Raw genomic sequence first — 23,225 nt, forward strand, 5'->3', positions numbered from 1 at the left:
GGCCTGGGTGGGTTTTCAACATCTTATGAGTGCTGCTATTAGTGTAAGACAGATATAGACTCATGTGCAAGAGGAAGTGACAGTATCCACCTCCATTTCCCCTGCCTTCACTATTCCATCCTCTCTCTGCTTCCACAGCAGAGGTGGCAGCTGTCAAACTTTTCCCTAGATTGCCTAGTTTGGTTCCCTCATTATTCTCCCGGATCTGCATCCCCTTTTCACCTGCATAAGCTGCTGCTCCCACCCACTGCAGAAGTACCTGGCTCAAGGTGCACCGTGGCTGGCTGTGCCATGCTGTAAAAATGGACTCAGAATGGCAGACAGTTGGACAGGGGCTGGAATCAGTAACTGCAGTGTAAGAACTAAAAAAGAAAAGCTTCAAGTGGCAATAAATTACATATTGGGCACTATGGCTAAAACATTTGTATTACCTTGTTCCTATTGGCTCATACACTGGACCACAGCATCTAAGTAATACGTTGCTCTTATTTAGCTTCAAGCACACTTCATTCTGTTTTGCCATTTAATGCATGAAAAACGGTCCTCAGCATTTTTACTGGCAAAGAGATGCACAGATGACACGGGCATGAGAAAATAATTATACTGCCTATTCCCTGCTGATGTCTGTGTTATGCAATACAGTTCTCGACATTAGGAAATGGCACCTATGTATCTTAACCCTTATTTCCCTCCAATCCTGCTCAGTCATATTTAAGTATTGAAGCAATACACAACTGCTACGCCCCCCACAGACGCTCATACAATCTCTCCATTCACAGAGTTGGTCCTTTGATATCATCCACAGAAACAACCCTACACCAAAACTTGTCACCCTTTCCCTTCACTCTCCTAGGAATTATTTTTCAGGTAGTCTTGAAACCAGTTCAGTCCAAACAGGTCAGATCATCTTAAATCCCCTAAAACCAGGTCTACACAGCAGCTCTAACCAGTTTTAAAATCTGTTTAGCTAAACTGGTTTTATAGCCGGTTCAGAAATTTTAATCTGGGCACGTTTCTGTTGTCGGCAATGGGTCCCTCTGAATAGGTCATGAAAGTGGTTTAACTTCTACAGTAGAAAGGAAAAAATGATCTGCTGGTCTTGAAACTGAGTCAATAAAATATGGTCAGGCAAACTTAAACCATTTTAAACAAGGTATATGTTATGGATCTAATCAGTTTTCAAATTGTGTTAATTGAACTATTTATAAAAAACAGTTTAGAAAATTTCCCCATTGTAGGAATGCCCATACTGTCACAAATCTGCCAGGTCTAATTTACACTGTTAACACTAAACAGTTGTTCTTGTATAGCCCCTATTGTGTATTTAGTTATACTGCTAGAGAGGTGCCTTATACCAGTATTGTTACCTGAAATTGGGCCAGCTAGTAAGCATAGGGAGGACTAATGACCCACCAGAGTTTGGCAGAAAGCAGTGAGTTGATTATACTGATAGCTAAGCTCAAAGGAAGAGGTGCGGGGGAGATCACACTCACATACTTACGCTCCTAGGACAGGCCTGGCATTGGAGATGTTAGGATCCTTGAAGGTAAGTGTCCCACAGTGCAGTGATGGACAGAGTGATGAAGGTAAGTCTTCCCGAGTGAAATGCACTGTGGTCCCGGGGAAGGGCCTTCATGAGAGGTACAAGCTTGCAAGTGCCCTCTTGAGCACATGGCCCCTTCTCCTTTTAAGGACCTGCTCCTCATGGCCTGCGACTAGAGATGACTTGGCTGCATCTGGTTGGTCACACTCTACCTCGGGCAGTGTCCATGCACTGGGTGTGCGAGTGCTGCCTAATTAAAGTCCCAGACACCTTGTCTACCTGGAAGCTCTTCTGATCTTCCAGCTGTTCAACCAGCCCATTCATCCCACGAGCATTCCAGGGGGAAGGGGGAAAGCCACTTCACAGGTATTCAGAGAGGGAGAGGAGACAAAAGGATGGGGGGAAGTATAACAGACCTTTTAAGTATACAGGTTATACATAGCATAGTTATACAGAGCATACAGATCACTGCTGCTCCTACAACAAGTATAATTTATTCCCCTTCTTGTACAGGAATAAACTATACCAGTATACGGTAAGTACATTTATACCGGTATAACTGCATTCACACAAAGTGGGGTTGTACCACTTTAAGTATACCACTATAGTTAAAATGGTGCAGCATTTGTGTGTAAATGAGGCCTTAGTTTCCTAGTATAGATGGTATGTAACAGTGTACAGTATGTGAAAAGCGATTGATTAGTGATTCTGGAGGAATGAACAGAAGACAGGAAAGATGTTTGAAAAAGAACAGCATTATAGAAAGAGAATGGGAAAAGGAAAAAAATAAAATAGAGGGAGAAGGAAGAGGAGGAAATAAGTAAGGGTAAAAAATTTAGTTAGCATACAAAGTCTGTATGCATGATAGGCAAAAGGAAAAGTCTTCTGTTTTACTGGGGGACAAACTTGTCAAGATCCAATGTTGCTTTTTCAGTGAATGGAGAAACACTTAATGAGTTTCAGGCATGAACTCTTAGAAATGTTGCTATCCAAAAGGCACATGGATTTGAGAAGCATTTTATGACTAGCAAGTATAAAGACCTAGATGGCCATATATAACTGTTTGTTGTTTACCTCTTTGAGAATTATTACTGATAGCAACGACTAACAGAGTTCCTATTAGGATTTATACAGAACCTGGGTCAAGAGATGAAAAAGGATCTTGTAAATTGTTTGGCTTTATTTATGTCTTTTCTAACTACCACAATTGCACTCATTAGCTGGGTGTTTGGGTTTTTTTTAAGATTTGCAAAACTAGTTTGACTTTGGGAAATATTTTTTTAAAGTATTACTAGCTAGAGGAAAGGCTATGCTATGTGGTGCAGTGATTAGAGTCCATGTTGGAAGCTATATATTGTTAAAAATGAGTGAGTTCTAGACAGTATCTGGACTGCATTTTATACATTATGTAGGTGTCAGATTTATAAAATAAAGATAAGAGGCCCTTATCTGAATACTGTAGTTGCCTATGACAGTTACTCAAAAATACAATAGAACAAAAAAGAAATAGCAACCCCATTACATGCAATAATGCTAAGTAACCAAGTAACACAAAAATAAACCAAATTCTTGACTTTTCTCTAAATATCACATCCAATATTTGCTTCTTCAGCAGCCCTCTTCAGAATATCTGCCTTGAAGGTCAGCAGATGTGGGCTAAACCAAGAGGGTTTTTTTCCCTGCTTCCTCTCAGTGCTCTGTTTTCCCTCCCCAGCCTATCTCACTGTTTTGAGCTCTACCCACTCTTTTGATCCATTTTTTCAAACAACATTAGTTGAGCTTTTGAGCCTCAAAATATTCAAGAGGGTAATAAAGCTAGAAGTGTTTATTTAGCCCTAATTTTAAGAATTAATGTTGCTTGACAGGTGTGCGGTTGCATCACTTCTGTCTTCTGACTTTCAAGCATCCTCTCTGTCTGACAGCATCAGGATCAAAAGTTTAGGCATAGAGAAATATTCCTAGACCATGTAAACAAACTGTTGAGCAATCCAGAATGTATTATATAGTTAAATAAATAAATGGTTGGTTTCCATAGGAAAATACCACCATGATTTGTTTTCTCTGAATTATTTAACAGGAAATGGGGTAAGTCTCTGTAGTTTGACTTTGAAGGAAAGGGTTTCCCATGACTTTTGCATCCGACAGTGAGGTTGTCCACATTCCACATGAGCTCTGCATTAGTCTATTTCTGTCAACACCTGTTATAAGCTGAAGCCTTACCATGAGGTCTCCCCCTTTTTATATTATGTTGAGGTCAGACTCCTGAGTCCTCTGGAAGCAGTCAGTGTCTTGTCACCCCTAGTAACAGCTTGTCAAATTCACCGGATATCCTCACTGCAACAATTGGCAAGAGGCCACACAGATATACTTCCCTTTCCCCTTCCCGTAAGTTTTAACCACCATTCCATTAATGCTTTCTATGCAGAGTTTGTTTTTTGTGGGCAATAAAAATTCTCTGTAGCATGTGTGTACACGCATGCATGTGCACATACACACAAAATTTAAACACCCCTCTGCTAGCGCTTGGAGACTGGAGTTGGGAGGAATGTGTGTGTGCAGAATAATTTAGTACTGAAGAGCTGTCACCTGGTGCTGGCATGTAACATATTGCTTGCACCACATCAGGCCAGAATGCAATTTGCTTTCCAAGTGGTATGGTGAATAAGCAGACAAATTACTTTGTGTGTATGTGAGACAGACACATCAAGGTGATAATTTGCTTATATATTTCACTAGCTGGAATGCAAATACAGTTGTAGTGTACTGACACCATTTTTACATGTACTTGTGTGTTTCCTCACGTGCACACACCACACATGCTACTCCGCCTATGTATAAATGTGTGCATGGAGATAAGGGCGTGCGTAAAAGGGGTGCATCTATTAACATTTTAAAACCCTATGGAGAGCAGGGTTGAGACTGTATTTCCCTTAGCTTGAGACAACAGGCCCCATACCGCTCTCCTGAGTCGGGCACTGCTTCTGCTGAACTCAGCGAGCCGAAGTAAGGCGGGCAGGATTTGGGCCAGGGCTAGCTGAAGAGTTACCTTCTGCTCCCCCCGGCGCCTCTCCCGTCTCCCAAGCTCTGTGGCTGGCCTCTGCCATGTGCTCTGCAGGAGCGGCGGCGGCAGCCGGGCGGGGCCCGCGTGCAGGCTGCATTCTCATTGTCAATGTTCCAGCCCGGGCCGCGCCGCGCCGCCCCGCCCCCAGCCCTCCCTAGCGCTGTGGCACACACGCGCAGAGCAGAGGAGGCGGCGGCTGCAGTAGCAGCCGCGGCCGCCTGCAGCCCACAGTCTCGGAGCAGCACGCAGGAGCAGAGCACCAGCATGGCGGGGCTGCGCTACCCGCAGCAAGGCAGCTACTGCCGCGCAGCCACGGCCATGAACCTCTTGCTAGGCGTCTTCCAGGTCCTCTTACCCTGCTTTCGCCCGGGAGAAGCGCAGGGCCAAGGTAAGCGCTGGTAAATCAGCCCAAGGGAAGGGGGCTGGTGGAATTCGCAGATGGGGGGAAGGGGGTTGCTGCTTGTAAATAAGGTGGTGGAGGAGAGCAGAGGGGCTGTGCATGGGCAAAGCAAAGGCGAAAGCCCTGCTCGAGCACCGACCAGCATGATCGATTGTGATTGCAAAGCCATTCCCTTTCTCTCCATCCTTTTGTGCATGCGATTCGAGCACAGCCCCCAGCTTTGTGTTGGCTGTAATGGTTCCCAGCCCCGAAACAGAGGGGAGAAGAATGAGGAGGACTCCGCTTCCTGCAGCATTGTTTCGGGCTCTGCTGTTGTGGCTGGAGTCCTCGGGTTTGGCCCATCTTTTAATGCTAGAAGCAGTTGCAACCTTGTAACAAACTGCGAGCCAGCGTTACAGCGAAATAAGCCATGAATTTCCCCTTTCCCAAGCCCACGTCCTTGTGGCTCGCTCCCCCAGCTATACCATGCTGCACACACGCTGACATTGCAGAGAAAAGAGAGCCTCCTTTTTAATCAGTAGAGGCTCCTCAGGGTAGGCATTAACCCACCCCTGTTTGGAGTCAGACACATTCTGATCTTTACCCGCTGCTACAAATTGGCTCAGAAGGCACCTTTATGTGCCAGTTTTGCCTGCCCACTTTAGATGTCACCAGCCTGTGCTGCTTTTAATATGGACACTTCTTTTTTTCAGCACTGGGGAAAAGAGAAAAATGAAATGCTGCTGTTAGAGCTTTCTTGTGCATGTAAAATGTGATTAGTTATTTTCGTGTGTGTGTTTTTGTTTGGCTTGTTTAGCTATTGACCCAATCCCCAGCGTGGTGGAGCTGTGGCAAGCCGAAGAAGGGGAACTGCTGATGCCCACTCAGGTGAGGAGATACGGTGACAGCACTGAGGGTGTATAGAGGGAGGAGCAGAAGCAGCTTGGACAGCCAGCCCACAGCACAGTGACTGCTACTAGTGTCAGTTTGCCTTGCAAACAAACTGTGTGGCCACCACACCTGGCAACAGTGCACAAGTCCCCCATGTGATACCATGAGTCATAATGGCTTCAGATTCAGGGGCAGGGTGTGTGTTTGGGATTGGGACTGTACCTTTCCAGGGTTGCAGCAGCCAACAGTGCTCACATTTAAGATTACATTGTAACTCTGAGAGAAATAAAGTGATATCAAGCAGCCTGTGATCCCTTTGGTAAAGGAGAGTCTATTACAGTGTTGCTCTGCCTCCGTTCAGTTTTGGTGTGATGAGCTCTAAGAGTGACAGAAGAGGTATGTCTATTCAGTCCTTTATTTTTTTTTTTTTTGCTGAGGTATCCAACAATGTTGCTAATTATGGTGATGGTTTTCTGATGTGGATTGTGGCTTTGCACAACCATCTTATTTTACATATGCCACCAGAGATCCATCAAATGGTAGCTTTAAGCATGTGCTGATGTGGGCAGGATTTGAGTTTGAGTATTAAAGGTTAAAAAGCTCAATATCCCATTCAGCAATCAAGTCCCGCCTTGATTTCGTTTTCCAGAGCTGTGAGGCTCAAAAGAAAGAAGTCAAGTTAGACAGAAAGAAACTACACAAAACACTTATATGCTTGTAATTGTTTTACACTCCCTTCTTAGCTTCTTCTTGCTTCCTCTTGCCTACCTGAGCTATATCAAGTTCAAACTCTTCTGACCATTTCCGCCTGCTTTTCCCTCCCATTGTTTTTGCTCCTCCTAAGCCCCTCCGAACTTCCCTCATATTTTCTTCGATGCTGCCCCCTATGCTTGGACTCTCTTCTCTCCTTTCAACTTTTAAAAACATTTTATCCACAAAGCCTGTCAGTGATGACTTCTCCTCCTCCTCCTCCTCGTGCACAATGTACACAGTATTTGAGACTGAGCCATAATTTGTGTGTTAAGTGTAATAGCTGCTTCTTGTTGGTTCAGTATCCATCATGCTGACAGCCCTCCATAAATAATAACTTGCAGCAATCGCCAGTACTGACATCTCACCTGGAGTTTATATTTGTTTTTGTTTTAAAAGCATTTGCTTTCTGAATTTGACTTGGGCAGCACCATTCTCTTGGTTTCTGTAGTTTCTTAGTTTCTCTTTAAGGTGACCTGCAAGTGTGTGGAAGGAAAGGGATGGGAGAACTGGACTCATGCTTTGCTTTCAGGCCTTCTTTGTACATCACAAGAGAACAACGTGGTTTGGTTTTGTTTGTTGTAATCCTACCTGTTTGTAACATTAAAAATATTGGTCCTTTTTATTCTGAAAGATTATGGATGAATGGAAAACTAGTGGAATGTTGACTTCACAAGTACCAAGAAGGGGAAGCTTGATTAGAGCAGATGTGGCTTTTATTTAGACGCTGTATAATTCTGTGGGTTGGTTTGTTTGTTTGTAATTTGTTAATGTCTGTTTAACTAAAACACTTGAGAGAAAAGTTTCTTTGTAAAGGACTCAGCACTTAAATCCTCTCAATTATGGACTGAAAAAGCTCCAGATATGCACACAGACTCTTGAGTCTTCCAGTGAGAAAGGAAATACAATTCTGATTTTTCTAAAATAAAAAACAAGCACATGACTTTTTGGGGAGTGGGGTTAAGGAGGGGGAATCTGACTTCCTTTATATCTGTACACAAAAAAAGGGGGATCAGGGACTCTAAAACAGCTTGTTTTTGTTGGCAGGCACTTTTTGAAAAAGTATCAGCAGACCAGGGTTGTAGTTGCTCTTAAGATCAAAGTATATTTTGTTTCTGTCAGAATCCAAAAAGCAATGGCATGGTAATTAACAATTGGCACTCTACAAGGCAGACTCAGTACATTGTTACTAAAGGGAATTTTATGATGGGAAGAGTGACTTAGAAATCCCCAGGACAAAAATAACCCTCTTGGCCACCATAGATTCAGAGAGGGAGTTAATTTTTTTTTTCAATTTAAAAATAAATCCTGGGTATAGCTATAAACATTGAAGATGCCAGCAATTAGGTCATCAAGCACTATTAGTTTGCACTGAACTTTTCCTTTGTGGTGTCTGTGGCATATATCTCTTAAATGATTTTAAAATTGTGGGGGAGTTTATATTCTGTCACATTTATGGACATAATTCAAGTATAATAGACCAGCAGGGTGTTCTGTAAAAGATATTGCTAGTGTGGATTTGGCTCTGTTTACAAGCATTAGCAGATTTCCACAAATAGTGATATTAAATTACACAGCATTTTCAGGGTGCTGGAATAAAAGGGAATGCAATAATCATACATTTGTATAGCCTATTAAAGTACAAGTGAGGGAGATTAGGCAGGGTGAGACCATGTCTCAGGGACAGTGTGGTGCTAGTTGTTTAATATCGGTGGCCTGGCTAGGTCTGGGATGATGATGATGAATGTTATTTTTGGCGCACAGGGTGCCAGATGGTAGGGTCCTAACTTCACTTCATGTTGTTTAATGTAGTGTCTGTGGCTAATAAGGTTAGTTGCCATCTCTGAATTGAGGGCTGATGAAGCCTTTGGTGCTACATGTGTAACTGAGACTTGGCTGGGTGACATTGCAGTATGTCATTAGCCCAGATAAATCAGTTAAGTTAAAGCATAGATTGAACGTATAAGGTCTCCCGCTTTAAAGCTGTATTCAACTTAGGTTATGTTTACATTGTTAAAATTGCAACAGTGAGTCTTGAACACCAGGTCAACTGACTCTGGCTTGTGGGGTTTGAGCTATGGGACTGAAAATAGCAGTGTAGATGTTCCCACCTGGGCTGGGATTCAGAGCCTAAGCTCCAGCCAGAGTGGGAATGTCTACTCAGCTATTTTTAACCCCATAGCATGAGCCTGAGTCAGTTGACCCAGGTTCTGAGACTCACTGCTGTGGGATTTTATTTTTTTTGTTTTGCAATGTAGGTGTACCCTAAGAGAGCTCAATACGAGTCAGAGGGGCTTGTGTGGATGTGCAGGCTACCCTTGAAGTCCTTGTTTGAGAATTACAGTAGAACCTTAGAATTACGAACACCTTGGGAATGGAGGTTGTTCGTAATTCTAAAGTGTTCGTAAATCTGAACAAAACATGATTGTTTAAAAAGTTTACAACTGAACATTGACTTAATACAGTTTGAAACTTTACTGTGCAGAAGAAAAAATGCTGCTTTTAACCATCTTAATTTAAATGAAACAAGCACAGAAACAGTTTCCTTACCTTCTCAAATCTTTTTTTAAACCTTCCCTTCATTTTTTTAGTAGTTTACATTTAACACAGTACTGTATTTGCTTTTGTGTGTGCGTATGTGTGTGTGTCTGCTGCTGCCAGACTGCATACTTCCAGTTCCAAATGAGGTGAGTGGTTGACCGGTCAGTTCATAACCCTGGTGTTCCTAACTCTTGAGGATCTACTGTACTATATTCCTCTTAATGCAGTGTTGGAGTGGTTGTGACTGGTTGTTTATACAGATAATACAGAAACTATCCAGTGTTAGCTCAGCATCTCATGGGTGCCCTGCCAAATATGGGACTCCCCCATGTGCTTTCTAGCCTAATACACAACAGCTGTGTATACACTGGATCTGAATGAGTTTTGGAGGGAATAGATTACACTCTTGCCATGGACAATACCATTGCCACCTCCACTGTGAAGTCAGCACACCTCTTATTTGTTGGTCTACCTCCAGAACAAGTTAGATTTCAGATGGCTGTCAGGAAATGGCCGTTCAGACTGGCAACCCCCTAGATAACATATTGTCCTACCAGGCTATCTTTTTATCCTAGATTGTCAATGAAGTGGTGTCTAGTTACACTCATTCCCTGCATGTTCCTCCCAGATAATGATGATATACTGAGAGCCAGGGTGGATTTGATTTAAATCACTAGTCAGGAAGACATTCTTGTTGGTTGTTATAATCTTAATACATATTCTTCACAACTCAGAGATAGATGTAGGTTTCATTTTTAGAAGGTATCACATTTTTAAGTGATTTATTTTGAAAACTTTTCATATTAGTTTTACAGCTATATCAGAAAATGAATGATTGTTAGAATATTTCATTTACCAAAGGTAATTGAAGCAGATATTTATGAAGTCATTGGGAGGTGAACTATCTCCAGTTCAACAGGTTAATCATTAATATTTGGAAGATTTTCTTGCCATGCTGTATTAGGAGGAGAACATCACCAGACAGACATTTAAATTGTTTTATTTAAGTAAAACAACAACGTTATGTATTCTGGATTTTTTTCTTCAACAGCAAACATAATATTTTAACAAAACAAGCATATGCATTTTTGAATTTAGTTAAACATCCAAGTTTTTTAAAATCAGGTTTGTTTTTGTTAAAATTGTTTTTAACTAAAATAGTTAAATGAAATATTAAAACAAAAATTAAATCGACTATGTCAGCCAGGTCAACATGAGAAACTTAAAATATTGGCTTCTGCAGCTAACTCAGTCGTCTTCACCTTCATTTTCCTGTTTGCTCATAAACTGGAAAAGAAAACCAAGCGTTCCTGCTTCTTCAGGTCCCAAATGATTTCTCAATTTGGAATGAATTAGTCCATAGGAAGAAAACAATTCTTTCTACACCGGCAGAAGCAGCTATTGCTGTTAAAAGTGAGATTATCACTTCAACAGTCTCTGAATCAAAGTGCTTGAGTGACTTCCACCAGTTCCCTGGTGTGACTTTCTTTAAAACATCATCAGCAAATACGTATTTCTTGAATGGTTCTTATTCCCAAACTGGGTCTCTTTTACAGCCTGCTGCCATTATAGGTTTTCCCTTCTAGTGAGAGAATGGTATGGTAGATCTCAAATCAATGAAGGCTACACTCAGAAAGACCTCAAGACTTCTGGAATATGGTGCTCAAACAGTTTCACTTTGGTTTCTACTGCCTGTCCCTCCCTTCTCACATTTATCTCCAGACTTCTTCTCCTTGTCCAGATCTATTCCGCCCCCAACAATCTTCTATTCATTGAACTTTTTGAAACTTTGCACTTTTAGAGAGAGGTAAGGGATTGACACTGTGCACAAATTTGCAGAGGGACAAGAGGGTTGAGGTCTGTTATTTCTCACATCTATATTGTTTATTTAAAAACATTTTTGCTGTTAACAAGCATGTTATCTCTGGAGAGACACATTCACAGTTTGAGAACTGCAAAATTAAGCATCTCTTATGGTATCTTCTAGATCAGGGGTAGGCAACCTATGGCACACCTGCCGAAGGCGGCATGCGAGCTGATTTTCAGTGGCACTCACGCTGCCCTGGTCCTGGCCGCTGGTCCGGGGGGGGGCTCTACATTTTAATTTAATTTTAAATGAAGTTTCTTAAACATTTTAAAAACCTTATTTACTTTACATACAGCAATAGTTTAGTTAAATATCATACACTTATAGAAAGAGACCTTCTAAAAACGTTAAAATGTATTACTGGCACGCGAAACCTTACATTAGAGTGAATAAATGAAGACTTGGCACACCACTTCTGAAAGGTTGCCGACCCCTGTTCTAGACTGAGCATTGAGTTCCATTGGGTAGATAGAAAGATTAACCTAAATAATCTATGCAGAAGCCCCATAAAATTGGGTCCCTAATCCATGAACTATTGGAACTCATTTACAAAACTTTTCTTAAACATTACATGAATACATTGTCTCATACTATAGAATTAGAATTTATAATCCCTATTCCATGATGAGATACATTTGAGCTATAATGTATCTTAATTAAAACTATCTTTAGATATTTTTTCCTTAAAAAACATTTTATCAAAAAAACACGATTAAAAACAGATTTTTTTTTAAATAATTTTTATCCACCCTGCTGATAGCCTTTGGCAGCTTGAGGAAGGAAGATAATGTTAGAGCTAGAAGGCATGTTCCAAGTCTTGAGTGTTTGAGGTGTTATGCGGCTGTACCACAGATGCGGACGGATATCTTCACCACCACCATAACAAATGTGAAGTCCTGAGCAGTAGAACTGTTAAAGAATGGTAGAGAGCCTGGAGATACAGAATGAGGCAACACAGAATCAGATTTTAGGTTTTCACACTTGTTAAAGGCTGTGGATAATACCACTTTCAATCAGACTGGATTACCAGCCTTTGTTGCGATTTAGCTATTTTGGGGGGATTAAAATTTGAAGTCTCATGGAGGTTCTGAAATGCATAGGGAACACTGGGAAACTGGATTATCTCCTTCCTACTTGGTTAAGTCTAGTGGGAGAAGAAGCTAGCTCATTTATCAGAGGAGATTGTCAACCCCTCTTCAGGAGTTTCAGATGCGAACATCTCTTGTTATGCTGATGCTGAAGAACCGTCTGAGACTGTGAATTTCTAGCCTCCCTTTTTAAGGAAAATTTATGACAAGGTTTTGAAGTCCTCAGATTTTCTTAATTCCTGTCAGTCTTGTTGCAGGCCTGAATATGGTATGAAGACTGCACTTGTCTCATTGGTTGACGATCTGCTTCTGGCGATGGACAAAGATTAGCTGTCTGTGCTGCCTTTTATAAAAAAATCTATCTGATGCTTTTAATGCCATTACCAATGATGTATTGATGCATTTACTGACCCTGGCAAAGATAGCCAGAATTGTATCTGAGTGCTTGTCTTTTTCCTCTCTTCATAGGCCCCTGGCTAATACTGAGCAGCTGCACATCTCTTCAGTGATTTTTTTTTTCTGTTACACTGCTCAGTAGGTTTGTGAAGCTGGGTGGGCTTTGTTGCCCCATCGCTCTGAGTTTCCATTTTATTGGACCTCGATGATAGTTAATCCCTTCTCCAGTATCTAGCCAAAATTGGAGTTTGAATCAGAGGTTCATCCTGGGTTAGAGGTAGAATGGGGAAAAAGCTGGTCATAAAAGTTCTATCTTTTCTTTTCACTGTGTGGCATTTTCCCACTTTTTGCTGTTCAGGTTTGCAAGTTGAGTATCTTGTGGGACTTTCAGCTGTTGCTTCAGTAACCAAGAAAACTTCATATAATTTGTGCTTAGCAAGATGACTGACCTTTTCATGAAAATGTTAATCTAACTAAAGTTGTCCTTCACTGTTTCAATGCAAATTGGATGGTTGCACCCTGTTTTGCACTACACCTGAAGACCACTTGGAAACTTCAGCTGGTTCAGAACACGGCTGTTTGCCCGGTTAAAGAGGTTTCCTGCAACAAGCATATTAAACCAAAAGCTCTATTTCACTTCAGTATGCAGTTCAAAGTGTTTTGAAATACAAGTTGTCATGATTTTTGCCCTGTGTAGTTTGGAGACCATCTCTCTACTCGTGTTTTATTTCAGCAGTTGAGATCAGCTGTGATGCTTGAGCTCATAGGCCCTAGAAATGTTTGTGGGCTTCTGTGTTCATTGGAGAGTCCTAGATTCAGGAATTTGCTTCCCTGCCTTTGGTCAGACAAATGCTAGAGTTTGTCGACCTTCAAGGTATTTTGTGGTCTGTTTTCTCAGACTTTGGCTAATGAATGCATTGAATGAGCACAAGTACTTTGAGGGGAACTGATTGATCTTTATGATTTCGGAGTGTTTAGTGTTGATATTGGTTTATCTTTAATTCTTTCTGTACACTTTTAATCATTTGAATTGTACATGTGCATAAAATTCTGAATAGGTGCATTTGTACAATTAGAAATAAATACATTAGATGGAGGTTTGGAAAAGATAATGGATTAACCATGCTAAGTGGCAATAAAATCCTAAATCTTGGCTAGATGTTGTTTAATTACTTAAGAATGTAGAATTTCTTTGTACTGAATGGAGCTTCTTAATTACTTTATAATTTCTGGCTTTTTACTAGTGAATCATGATTGTGTCAATTTCAGTGGGATTAGAAGCAGGGGCAGCTCCAGGCCCCAGCACGCCAAGCGCGTGCTTGGGGCGGCGTGCCGCGGGGGGCACTCTGCTGGTTGCCGGGAGGGTGGCAGGCGGCTCTGGTGGACCTCCCGCAGGCGTCCCTGCGGAGGGTCTGCTGGTCCCGCGGCTTCGGTGGAGCATCCACAGGCACGTCTGCGGGAGGTCCACCGGAGCCGCGGGACCGGCGACCGGCAGAGCACCCCCCGCGACGTGCCGTTGTGCTTGGGGCGGCGAAATGGCTAGAGCCGCCCCTGATTAGAAGCACAGTACATTTCCATTGTACACTGTTATGATATTTAAATCCTTACACAGTATTTTTTCTGTTCATTAGGCTGATTCTGAGGAGGATGTGGAAGAGCATCCACAAGAGCAAAGGTAAGTAAAACCCAACTTAAACCGTAGATATTAGAGCTCATCTCAGTTTATAAAACTGCATTATACACTTTAAAACTCATTCAAGTGTCACCGGATAGAGAAGTTAAAATTAAAAGTATTCTGACGTATTACATTGTGTTTTATAATAAAGTTGAAATGTCCATGACATTAACGCTACAGTACTTATATTATTAGCAATTAATGTTAATACTAACTAACTGTAGTCAGTGAAGCCGGATATAAAGCACAATATGTACCAGGCTAGAAGAATGCTCTCTTGCCTCTTTTCTTCCTAATTTTTTACCTTAGTTTTATTTGATTTTTACAGTTTTTGCACAAAAGATTTTTATATTTGCAAATGGACGTTGTGCCTTTCATAGTGTGTCTCTTGTTTGAACTTGTAGTGGGTCTTAAATCTCAGTTGTAAATTATAATAGTCTCACAGTGTTGCTAACTTTGTGAGTGTGGTTAACACTTGGATGTTACAGTGATAGGCATGACAGAAGAACTGGTGGGGGAGAGAAACAGTCTAACCTTGTTATTATAGATCCCTACATTTCCTGAACTTTCAGTTTCTTCAAATTAGATAAACAATAAAGTTTTTAAGAAATGTAGCTCTTAACTATGGTATACTGTTTCTTTTAATGGCACTCCTTCCATTTTGAAGGGTTGGGTAGTATCTAGGGCTGCAGATTTGTCACAGCATACTTTATGCAAAGTCATGGAGTGGTCATGGTAAATTTAGTTAAAGTCACAGGTTCAGGGGAAATAGTTGCATTTTCATATCCATGATTTTACACCCCATCTATCCTCTTTAAATGCAATATACATTAATACTTCCACAGTAGTCTGTCTACCGATGCAGGGAAAAACCCACCCAGGATACAAACTCAAACACTATGCTAGTGTTCTTCTCCACTGCTGCCGCCTCCTCATCCTACCAAGGGTGCACTGACCACCTGCAGCAGCAACCTCCACCCTGGCACTGGTACTCTTATTCCCTGCCTGATGATGAGGAGAGGCCCCCTGAAGGGAGGTGGGGGGAATAGACCTGGAGAATAAGCCCAGCCCAGCGACTAGGGGAGGCCCGGGGATGGGTGGGTGAGGGAGGGAGGGAATGGAAGAGCGAGCCCATTGCACACTGGTGGTTCCTGTCCCACGGGGTTGGGTCCAGCTCCCCGCTCCAGGTGTTGTGACTTGGTGCATGGGGTCTCAGTACCATGCACATTTGGTCCAGTCACCCCTTCTGTCATTATGACAGGAGGGTGGCCAGGCATAACTTGAGTGAGTGATGATACAAGTGCATGCTCCAGGACTGGGAAGCCAGGCCCAGCCCTGTGGGATAGGAGCCATTGCTATGGGGTGAGTGCAGGGTGGACTCGATCTCCAGGCCCTCCTTACTGGGCTGGTGTGGGCTTGCTTTCCAGGGTCTTTCCTCTGTACTGGGCTGGCGATCCACCATTGTCTGGGAAATGCTGCTTTCTTAAAGTCATTCACACACAAGAAACTTACGGTATTTGTAATACCTTAGCACCATGACAAACCCACAACCCTAGTAAATATTACACTTCTCTTTTTTCACTTAGAGAAAACAAAATAAGTGTCCAGATTAAAATACTTGGAAATCTACCAATGAAACAGTTCTGTTCTTTGGTACACATTAGCGTGGGCATGTCTTTCAGTGCCATGTAAGTCATACGAATCACAGGACTTAAAATAAACAAATGTTTTAGATATAATGCAACAATATATTAATAGTGGCAGTTATCCACAGAAGCTTGTTTCATTCAGCCAGTGATTAAATGTGGGCAAACACAGGATTTCATTACCGTGTTAATTATTAGTGGAGTGTGGGTTGTTGGGTGATTTGCACCCCACCTCAGCTCTCCTCCAGGTAAACTTTTTTCCATCAGGAGCCCAGCTGCCTAGGATATGCAGTCAGGGGCCTGCCTAACCCAGGACAGAATCAGAGCTGTTATCTCTAAAGTCCTAGAGCAGGAGTGGCCAACGTGTGGCTCTGTAGCCATATGCGGCTCTTCAGACGTTAATATGCAACTCCTTGTATAGGCACCAACTCCAGGGCTGGAGCTACAGGTGCCAACTTTCCAGTGTGCCAGGCGGTGCTCACTGCTCAATCCCTGGCTCTGCCACAGGCCCTGCCCCCACTCCACTCCTTCCCGCCCCTGAGCCTGCCACTGCCTCGCTCCTTCCCCCTCCCACCCAGAGCCTCCTGCATGCCACAAACCAGCTGATCAGGAGGTGCGGGGAAGGAAGTGGGAGGTGCTGATCGGCAGGGCTGCCAGTGGGCGGGAGGCGCTTGTGTGGGGGGAGCTGATGGGAGGGCTGCTGACATATTACTGTGGCTCTTTGGCAATGTACATTGGTAAATTCTGGCTCCTTCTCAGGCTCAGGTTGGCCACCCCTGTCCTAGAGAATGGTAAAAATGGCATTAGAAATGGAATAGCACAGTTGTGTTACCAATTGCTGCTTACAGTTCCTGCTCATGTACTACATGTGATTCCTAGTCACAATATGGCTGCTGCCCAAGATACTTACTTTAATAGGTATAACTTGACCTTGTTTTTCCCTCGAAAGGAGGGCAAAATCCTTCAGTTGTTACTCAGGCAAAACTTCTATTGAGAACAGTGGGAGTTCTGCCTGGATAAGGACTGAGGTTTTTGTCCCGCTGTTTATGCCTGTGGCCTGTATGATTTTCCAGGCAGGGTTTTTAATGCATCTCTAAGCATTGCTGAGATGAAGTCAGGATCAACTGAAGATGGTGTTTGTGCTTCTGGTTAGTTGCCAGACACGTGGGGCTAGGGGAGAAAAAATGTCCTTTGATGTTTGCTTTTCCCTGTAGGTTGTGTGACTGGCTCAAAGGGTACTGGTAATAAAAATGTTGATAAAAGAATTAAAATAGTTCCTGAGATTGATAGGTCCTGTGACCAATTTTTAACTACTCAGGTTGTTTTAAAATATCTTAATGGCTGATCCATCTCGAATATGGATCTTTGTTGTGAAAGTAAAATTTGTCAGATGCACTGCACGCTTACACTATTTTCATACTCGAATGCCCCAGGAAACCTATCTATATAGCTCTCGATTTGCATGTGTCCTTTAAGCCGTTTTTTGTATTTTCTAGCATACGCAATATTTATTTGGAGGTTATGAATAAGGGCTAGAAAAGATAGTTGAGAAACGTAGTAATAAGAATAATATCAGCGGGGTAGCCATGTTAGTTTGTATTCACAAAAACAACGAGGAGTCTGGTGGCACCTTAAAGACTAACAGATTTATTTGGGCAGATTTATTTTGTGAGTAAAAAGGTTTTTTACTCACAAAAGCTTGTGCCCAAATAAATCTGTTAGTCTTTTAAGGTGCCACTGGACTGCTCATTGATTTGGGGTAATAAGAAGAGGATTCCTCTCTCTAGCTAGTTATTTTATTTTCTGATCCCGTTTCATTCACTTGGTTTACATTGTATGCTGAAATGTTGGGACCACATTTCCTTTTCCTAAAGCAGTGAACAAGAAGCTAACTGGTAGCATACCAGATAACACAGTTGGGAATGTGATGTATATTTAGCAATCAGACCTAGGAAACTCCCAAGGCATTGGAAGGAAATTAGTGCACACTTTTGGCATTGCTAAAAGTAGCAAGTGTAACAGAAGCTAATGGTGAAAGTGAATCAAAGCAGTCTCCAGTGCTGAAGAAAGCAGACAGAGTTCTGGATCTTGGGACACACAGAAAAAGAGATCTTCCCAAAGCATTACATAGTCTGTAATGTCTAATGCTAGGTTAATGGGTTCTTTTGGGAGCTTGTTAATCTAATTTTAGAAAAACGATCACTAAGGCATTAACTGACTTCCTGTACATGTGCATCTCAGAAACATCCATTTGAGGTGTGTTTTGTGTTCTGTACATAAGAGGAATGGATATTTATTATCTTTGTACCCAATTTTCTACATAGGCCAAAACCACTATTTTGTCATAAATTTTGGAAAGAACTTTTCACTGACAAGTAAGAAATGCTTTGTTTGGAGTTCTGTGGGCTGGCAGATGCCTGTGTGTGGAGGGGAGGTAGTGGGGAAGGGAGGAAATGTTCCTAGTTACCTAGGTTACAATTCCTGCTTCCCTGATTGCTTGGATTCTCCTGGGCAGTGTTTTCTTGCTACCTGAATCAAGGTCAGTGTAGGAAATATTGACAATGCATAGTTAGATGGTTGGACATACTTTTTTGGAATACATTCTTCAGCCAAATTAAAAGATTCACTTACTTAGAAATAACTTTTTTATGTTATTTCAAGTTTATTAAAAAATATCTCCTGAATTTATAGAGCTGGAGGGAAAGCTGTCTAACAAAAACAAGTTTGGCATAGGCTGTTACCAGCAGAAGAAAATCAATGACAAGTGCTGACAGTTATTTCTTCAAACTGTTGAAACTTCAGAGTTTGAACAGCTGAAAATGGACATGTAAATACTGCTTGTCTGAATTGAGGGACGATAATGCCTGTAATACTGTCCAATTTGCTAAAATAGAGAAAAATAGAGTGCGGTAAGTTGTGACGGATCTTGTGGCCAGGCTTAATGTAGCTGAGGGTAAAAATGAAAAAACAGAAAGTGAAGTTGAAACTGTTGAAAGAGGTTACATGATAAACCAAACTATGATAAAGGCTTTCCCTTCCAAACTCCTATAATTTGGGGGGAGGGAAAGACCTCAGCTTGTAGAATGAGAGGCTTTTTAGAATAGTCTACTTATGAGGATTTAAGTGCATTTATTTTTATTACCCAGTTGTTTCACATTAGAACCTGCACGTAGAGTAGCCAAAGATATTGCAAAGTCAAGTGATAAACAGAGACCGACATCATTGAAATTTCTAAATGTCCATTACAAAGTCTCCAGCTAGTTTACAGGGAAAAAGGAAGAAATTTTTCATTGGTTTATTTTAAAAACTGAGTCTTTTAAGATTTGAAGGAGAAAAAGCTTCTTGTTTTTACAGTTTTTCATTGGGGATTTTATAGAAAAGTTTGCCCTAAAATTACCTCTCTCATTGATTAATGTGTGTAGAAGGAATGTTGCTGTACACTTTTATATCATAAAGGCACACACAATAGAGAAAGGGAAGGATTGCAAACAGACCTGTTTTTTGTTTTCAATATTATAATAGTAGCAAATAGGATAGAAGGTATTTTACCCATTTTAACTTAAACAGATTAGGCATCTTTGTTTTGTGTCGACAAGTCTCAGATAACATAAGAAAAGTCATGTGTGATCCACTTATCTCAATCAAATAGCTTTTTTGTGTTTAAACTTTTCCCCTTGGATACTGAGAGGGCATTTGACCTGGTGGAGTGGGACTACTTTGAATTGTTTCCAAACTCCCTAAGAATTCAATGCCTAGAATAAGAGTTGGTGGTTAGAATTCTTACCCCTTTCGCTTGTCAAGGAAAAAATACTCTTGTTTATACTGGTCTTTGCTTTATCTGTGTAATACCACCTCAGCCTTGGCAAAGGCATCAGAGATAAGTATAGGCGGAGAGAATAACAAAGTAGTATTGTATGCTGCTGTCACTTAATTTGTCTTGGTGTTGGTCATTGAGATTTAGTTTATATTAGCAAAGTATAAAGTGTTTGGTATTCTTGAAGGGTTTTAAATTAATTTTGAAAAAGAGATGATTTATCAATTGCGATCCTGAGGGATAATAAGATGGTGGTCAAATTCTCAATAGTTCATATGGACTGAGAAATCAGTGAAGTAGTGGGGATTAATATATGCACAGATACTAATGCAATTTAATTGTAATTGGATACTGAAAAGAAGACATGGAAAATTGGCATGCTTCAGATTAGCTGATTTGGATATTAATATGCTAGCCTATAAGTGAATGTGTTGCCAAAGACAAGTTATCTATTCCATTATCACATGTTTATAGTGCTGAGACCCAGTTCAGATTATCTGTGAATACATTTAGAAGGGCAAGAAGTTTAGGGTAGCTAGTGATGTATTTTAAAAAATAAAAGGAACAGGTACTTCTGGCCAGGGCCGCCCAGAGGATTCAGGGCAAAGCAATTTCGGGGGCCCCTTCCATAAAAAAAAGTTACAATACTGTAGGATACTGTATTCTCATGGGGGCCCAGGGCCTGGGGCAAATTGCCCCACTTCCCCCCCCCCCCCCCCCCCGGCAGCCCTGCTCCTGGCCTTGATATTTTAATTTCTAAAGGTCCAGTTTTTGGGGGGGAAGGAGTAGTGGCATGGAACCTATGATACACTCTTAAGCATTGGAGAGATATTGAGCAGACTTCAAATCTTCATAACAGCCTCATGGAACTAATTTTCTTTCTATTTATAGATTATTCAGAAAAGAAACAAACCTTTCTGATATTACTAAAAATAAAAAATGCAGCTGTTAATTTTTTTTAAGCTTAAGCCTTTTTACTGTCAATTAACTGGAGTTGCAGCAAATCAAAAATTGCCTCCAGCATATACAGAATGAATCCAGCTTTTGTGGTATAGTATGGGAGCAGCAGAAAATTATCTCATCAGTTAATTTTTCCTTTTTAAATACACTATTGCAATTGCAGGCTCCTTATGGCCCCACCAAATTGTCAGGGAGTCAGTAATTTCAGTTCTACCACCACTGGAATGAAGGGGCTATTTCAGAGTTATATTTTGTTTTACAACATTTCTAAAAGAACCAAAAACTGTGTATATATGTTATCTGAACAGAAAGATTTAAATAGATGCCTGGAGCCAGTGTGGAGGAAAATGGGTTTTAATCTAAAATTGGTGGAGTTACTCCTCCAAATTAAGCTAAACTGGAGTGTTATTTTGGATCTAATTTGTAAAATTTATTCAGGAACTCCAGCTGGAGGTGTCCTTATTTTACTGTTGTTTACTTCTTTGGGCTAATAGAGTAGAAAAGCTCACAAGGTTTGGCTGACTGGAAGACTGTCTTTTGCTGCTCACTGAAGAAAACTACCAAAGTGGTTTGCAAAGGTATGGTATATCTTAATAATGAAGAAACAGATGGCAGTGAATGGCAACTACATTTCTAGAACACACATACACCTTTCTGGCTTCCTAAATTGGGGGTAGCTATGGTGAGCAAGCTGGCATCTCCTCGGTCCTTTTTTCTTTTATAGGGCTTTTTTGTCTTTCCAATGGTGTAATTCAGTCACTGATGAACTTTATCTTGGATTGCACTGCTGTAGTATCAAAAACAGTCCTTCTTCCAATCTATTATCCTACTGTATTGTTCTGGAGAACCATACATACAATGTGCTTCTTACTTTCACTATTTTATTTGTGTTCATATTAGCTCACACAATTTACTGTTGTGTTGTTTATTGTATGTTAAATTAATAAAAATCTCCAGTCCCCACCCCTCCTCCAAAATGTCTTGGAGATGTTGTTCCTGTAAAGACATATAGAAGGACCTATATGGTGTTTATAGGGGAAAAAAACAGTCCATTAATAACAGATGTCTTAAATGCTCCAGAACTTCCTAGGAAAAACTTGCTTGATGTGACTTGATGCCAGCACAGAGAGCCTTGCATTTTTATCCATTGCTTCATATAGGGCTACCATATGTTTATATTTAGAATTTCATAGAGTACTGCACAATTTATTTACAAACAGGAGGGTTCATCTGCTAAAAACAGGGTATGTCTGTTGATCTGGGGAACAAGAGACCTGAAGTTACTCCCAAAGCGTATTGCATGGCAGTGCTATATGCTAACAAATGAGTCATCTGGCCAACCCATTTTTAAGAGACTTTTAATCAAAGTCAGAAGTTATAGCACTGGTTCAGGCCAATTGTATTTTGTTGTATGCCAGATTGTACATCTAAATTCCATGCCTTTCTAGGAACTACAGTTAATGGAATATGAATCCATCCACCATAGTCTGAAAAAATTGTCAAACTCCTACTCTCATTTTAGATTCTATTTGATATTCTGCTGAAACACTGTGCAGGTGATGAGTCACCTAAATTAATCTTGCTAATGCATTTTAGCTTTTGTGATAGCGTGGGAAAAATGCAGAATCAGTACTTGAGTTGGAAAAATAAATGCTGTTATGCACCTCTCTCACCACACTGAACTTTAATTAGCTGGAAGATGCATGCTTTCATCCCAGGGCACACTTGGTCTGTAGACTTACTTTCTCACGTCAACTTAAAGTGGACTTCCTCACCTCCCTTGGGTGACAGCCCCCTCTGGAGAAACAAGCGCAGGATCTGGAGTTAATCTCCTGAGCTCTAATGCTGGTTCTGTCAATTGGCTCAAGGTGTGGCCTTGAGCCAGTTCCCTCCCTCTGTGCCTCAGTTTCCCTGTCTGTAGAATACACTTAACACTCATCTATCTGGTAGGGGTGTTGTGGTTATTGCTTGAATATGTCAAGAGCTATATTGCTGTATATGTGCTAAAATGTAAATCTGCTCTCTTCTGGCAGTATGAAATGCGTTTTAAATCCATGCATAAATAAAGCAGTTTTCTAACTTAATGTTGGTGTTCTTTTTCTTTCATTTATTTTCATCATCTCCTCTCTCTCTCTTTTATACTATTTTATCTTTTTCTATTGTTTTTTTCCCTCTATTCTTTCCCCCCTCCCTCCGATCTTTCATCCATCTTCTTCCTGAGTCTACCTGTCTTTCTAGCCCTCTCTTTATCAATCTCAATTCCCACCTCCAGTCCCTCGCTGGCCGGGTCTATGCCAGTTGGTCAGTCTTGTGACAGATATTGCAGTTTCCTGGAGTGTACTGAGCAAGCCTTATTGAATTGATGTAAAGTATTTAGGAGTTCATTGTATTAAAATTCAAATGTTTATGTATTATTGTATGTAACATCCCTAATACATGACTGGTGTAAACCCTGGGAGTTGTTAAGAGCGTCAAAGGACAATTTGAAACAGTGTGAATGTTTAAAAATAAGTGGGTTTCCCAGGAAATCTCTTGAGGGAAGCAAATGTAGATTCCCCCCCCCCCCCCCTTGGTGATGCAGGTACTCAGCCTTTTGAAGCTTTTGCCTGAGGAG

The 23,225-nt window shown here is 41.2% G+C and overlaps 1 protein-coding gene across 6 annotated transcripts in view; it reads left to right on the forward strand.

Moving 5' to 3' along the window:
- Positions 1 to 4,780: 4,780 nt before the first annotated feature.
- The window catches only part of TMEM131L (transmembrane 131 like), a 113,716-nt gene continuing 95,271 nt past the window's right edge, over positions 4,781 to 23,225 (forward strand). For 3 of the 6 annotated variants that reach the window (XM_039540316.1, XM_039540317.1, XM_039540320.1), the window contains exons 1-3: positions 4,782 to 4,992; positions 5,801 to 5,871; positions 14,148 to 14,191. In XM_039540316.1, the coding sequence (XP_039396250.1) occupies positions 4,869 to 4,992; positions 5,801 to 5,871; positions 14,148 to 14,191 (239 nt within the window). In that variant the 5' untranslated portion in view covers positions 4,782 to 4,868. Of the gene's footprint in view, positions 4,993 to 5,800; positions 5,872 to 6,208; positions 6,271 to 14,147; positions 14,192 to 23,225 lie in introns of those variants that run through there. The other 3 variants (XM_039540318.1, XM_039540319.1, XM_039540324.1) reach the window with 3 other exon arrangements.

Source organism: Mauremys reevesii, linkage group 5 (genome assembly GCF_016161935.1).
Source record: "Mauremys reevesii isolate NIE-2019 linkage group 5, ASM1616193v1, whole genome shotgun sequence".
In the NCBI taxonomy this organism is placed as follows: domain Eukaryota; kingdom Metazoa; phylum Chordata; order Testudines; family Geoemydidae; genus Mauremys; species Mauremys reevesii.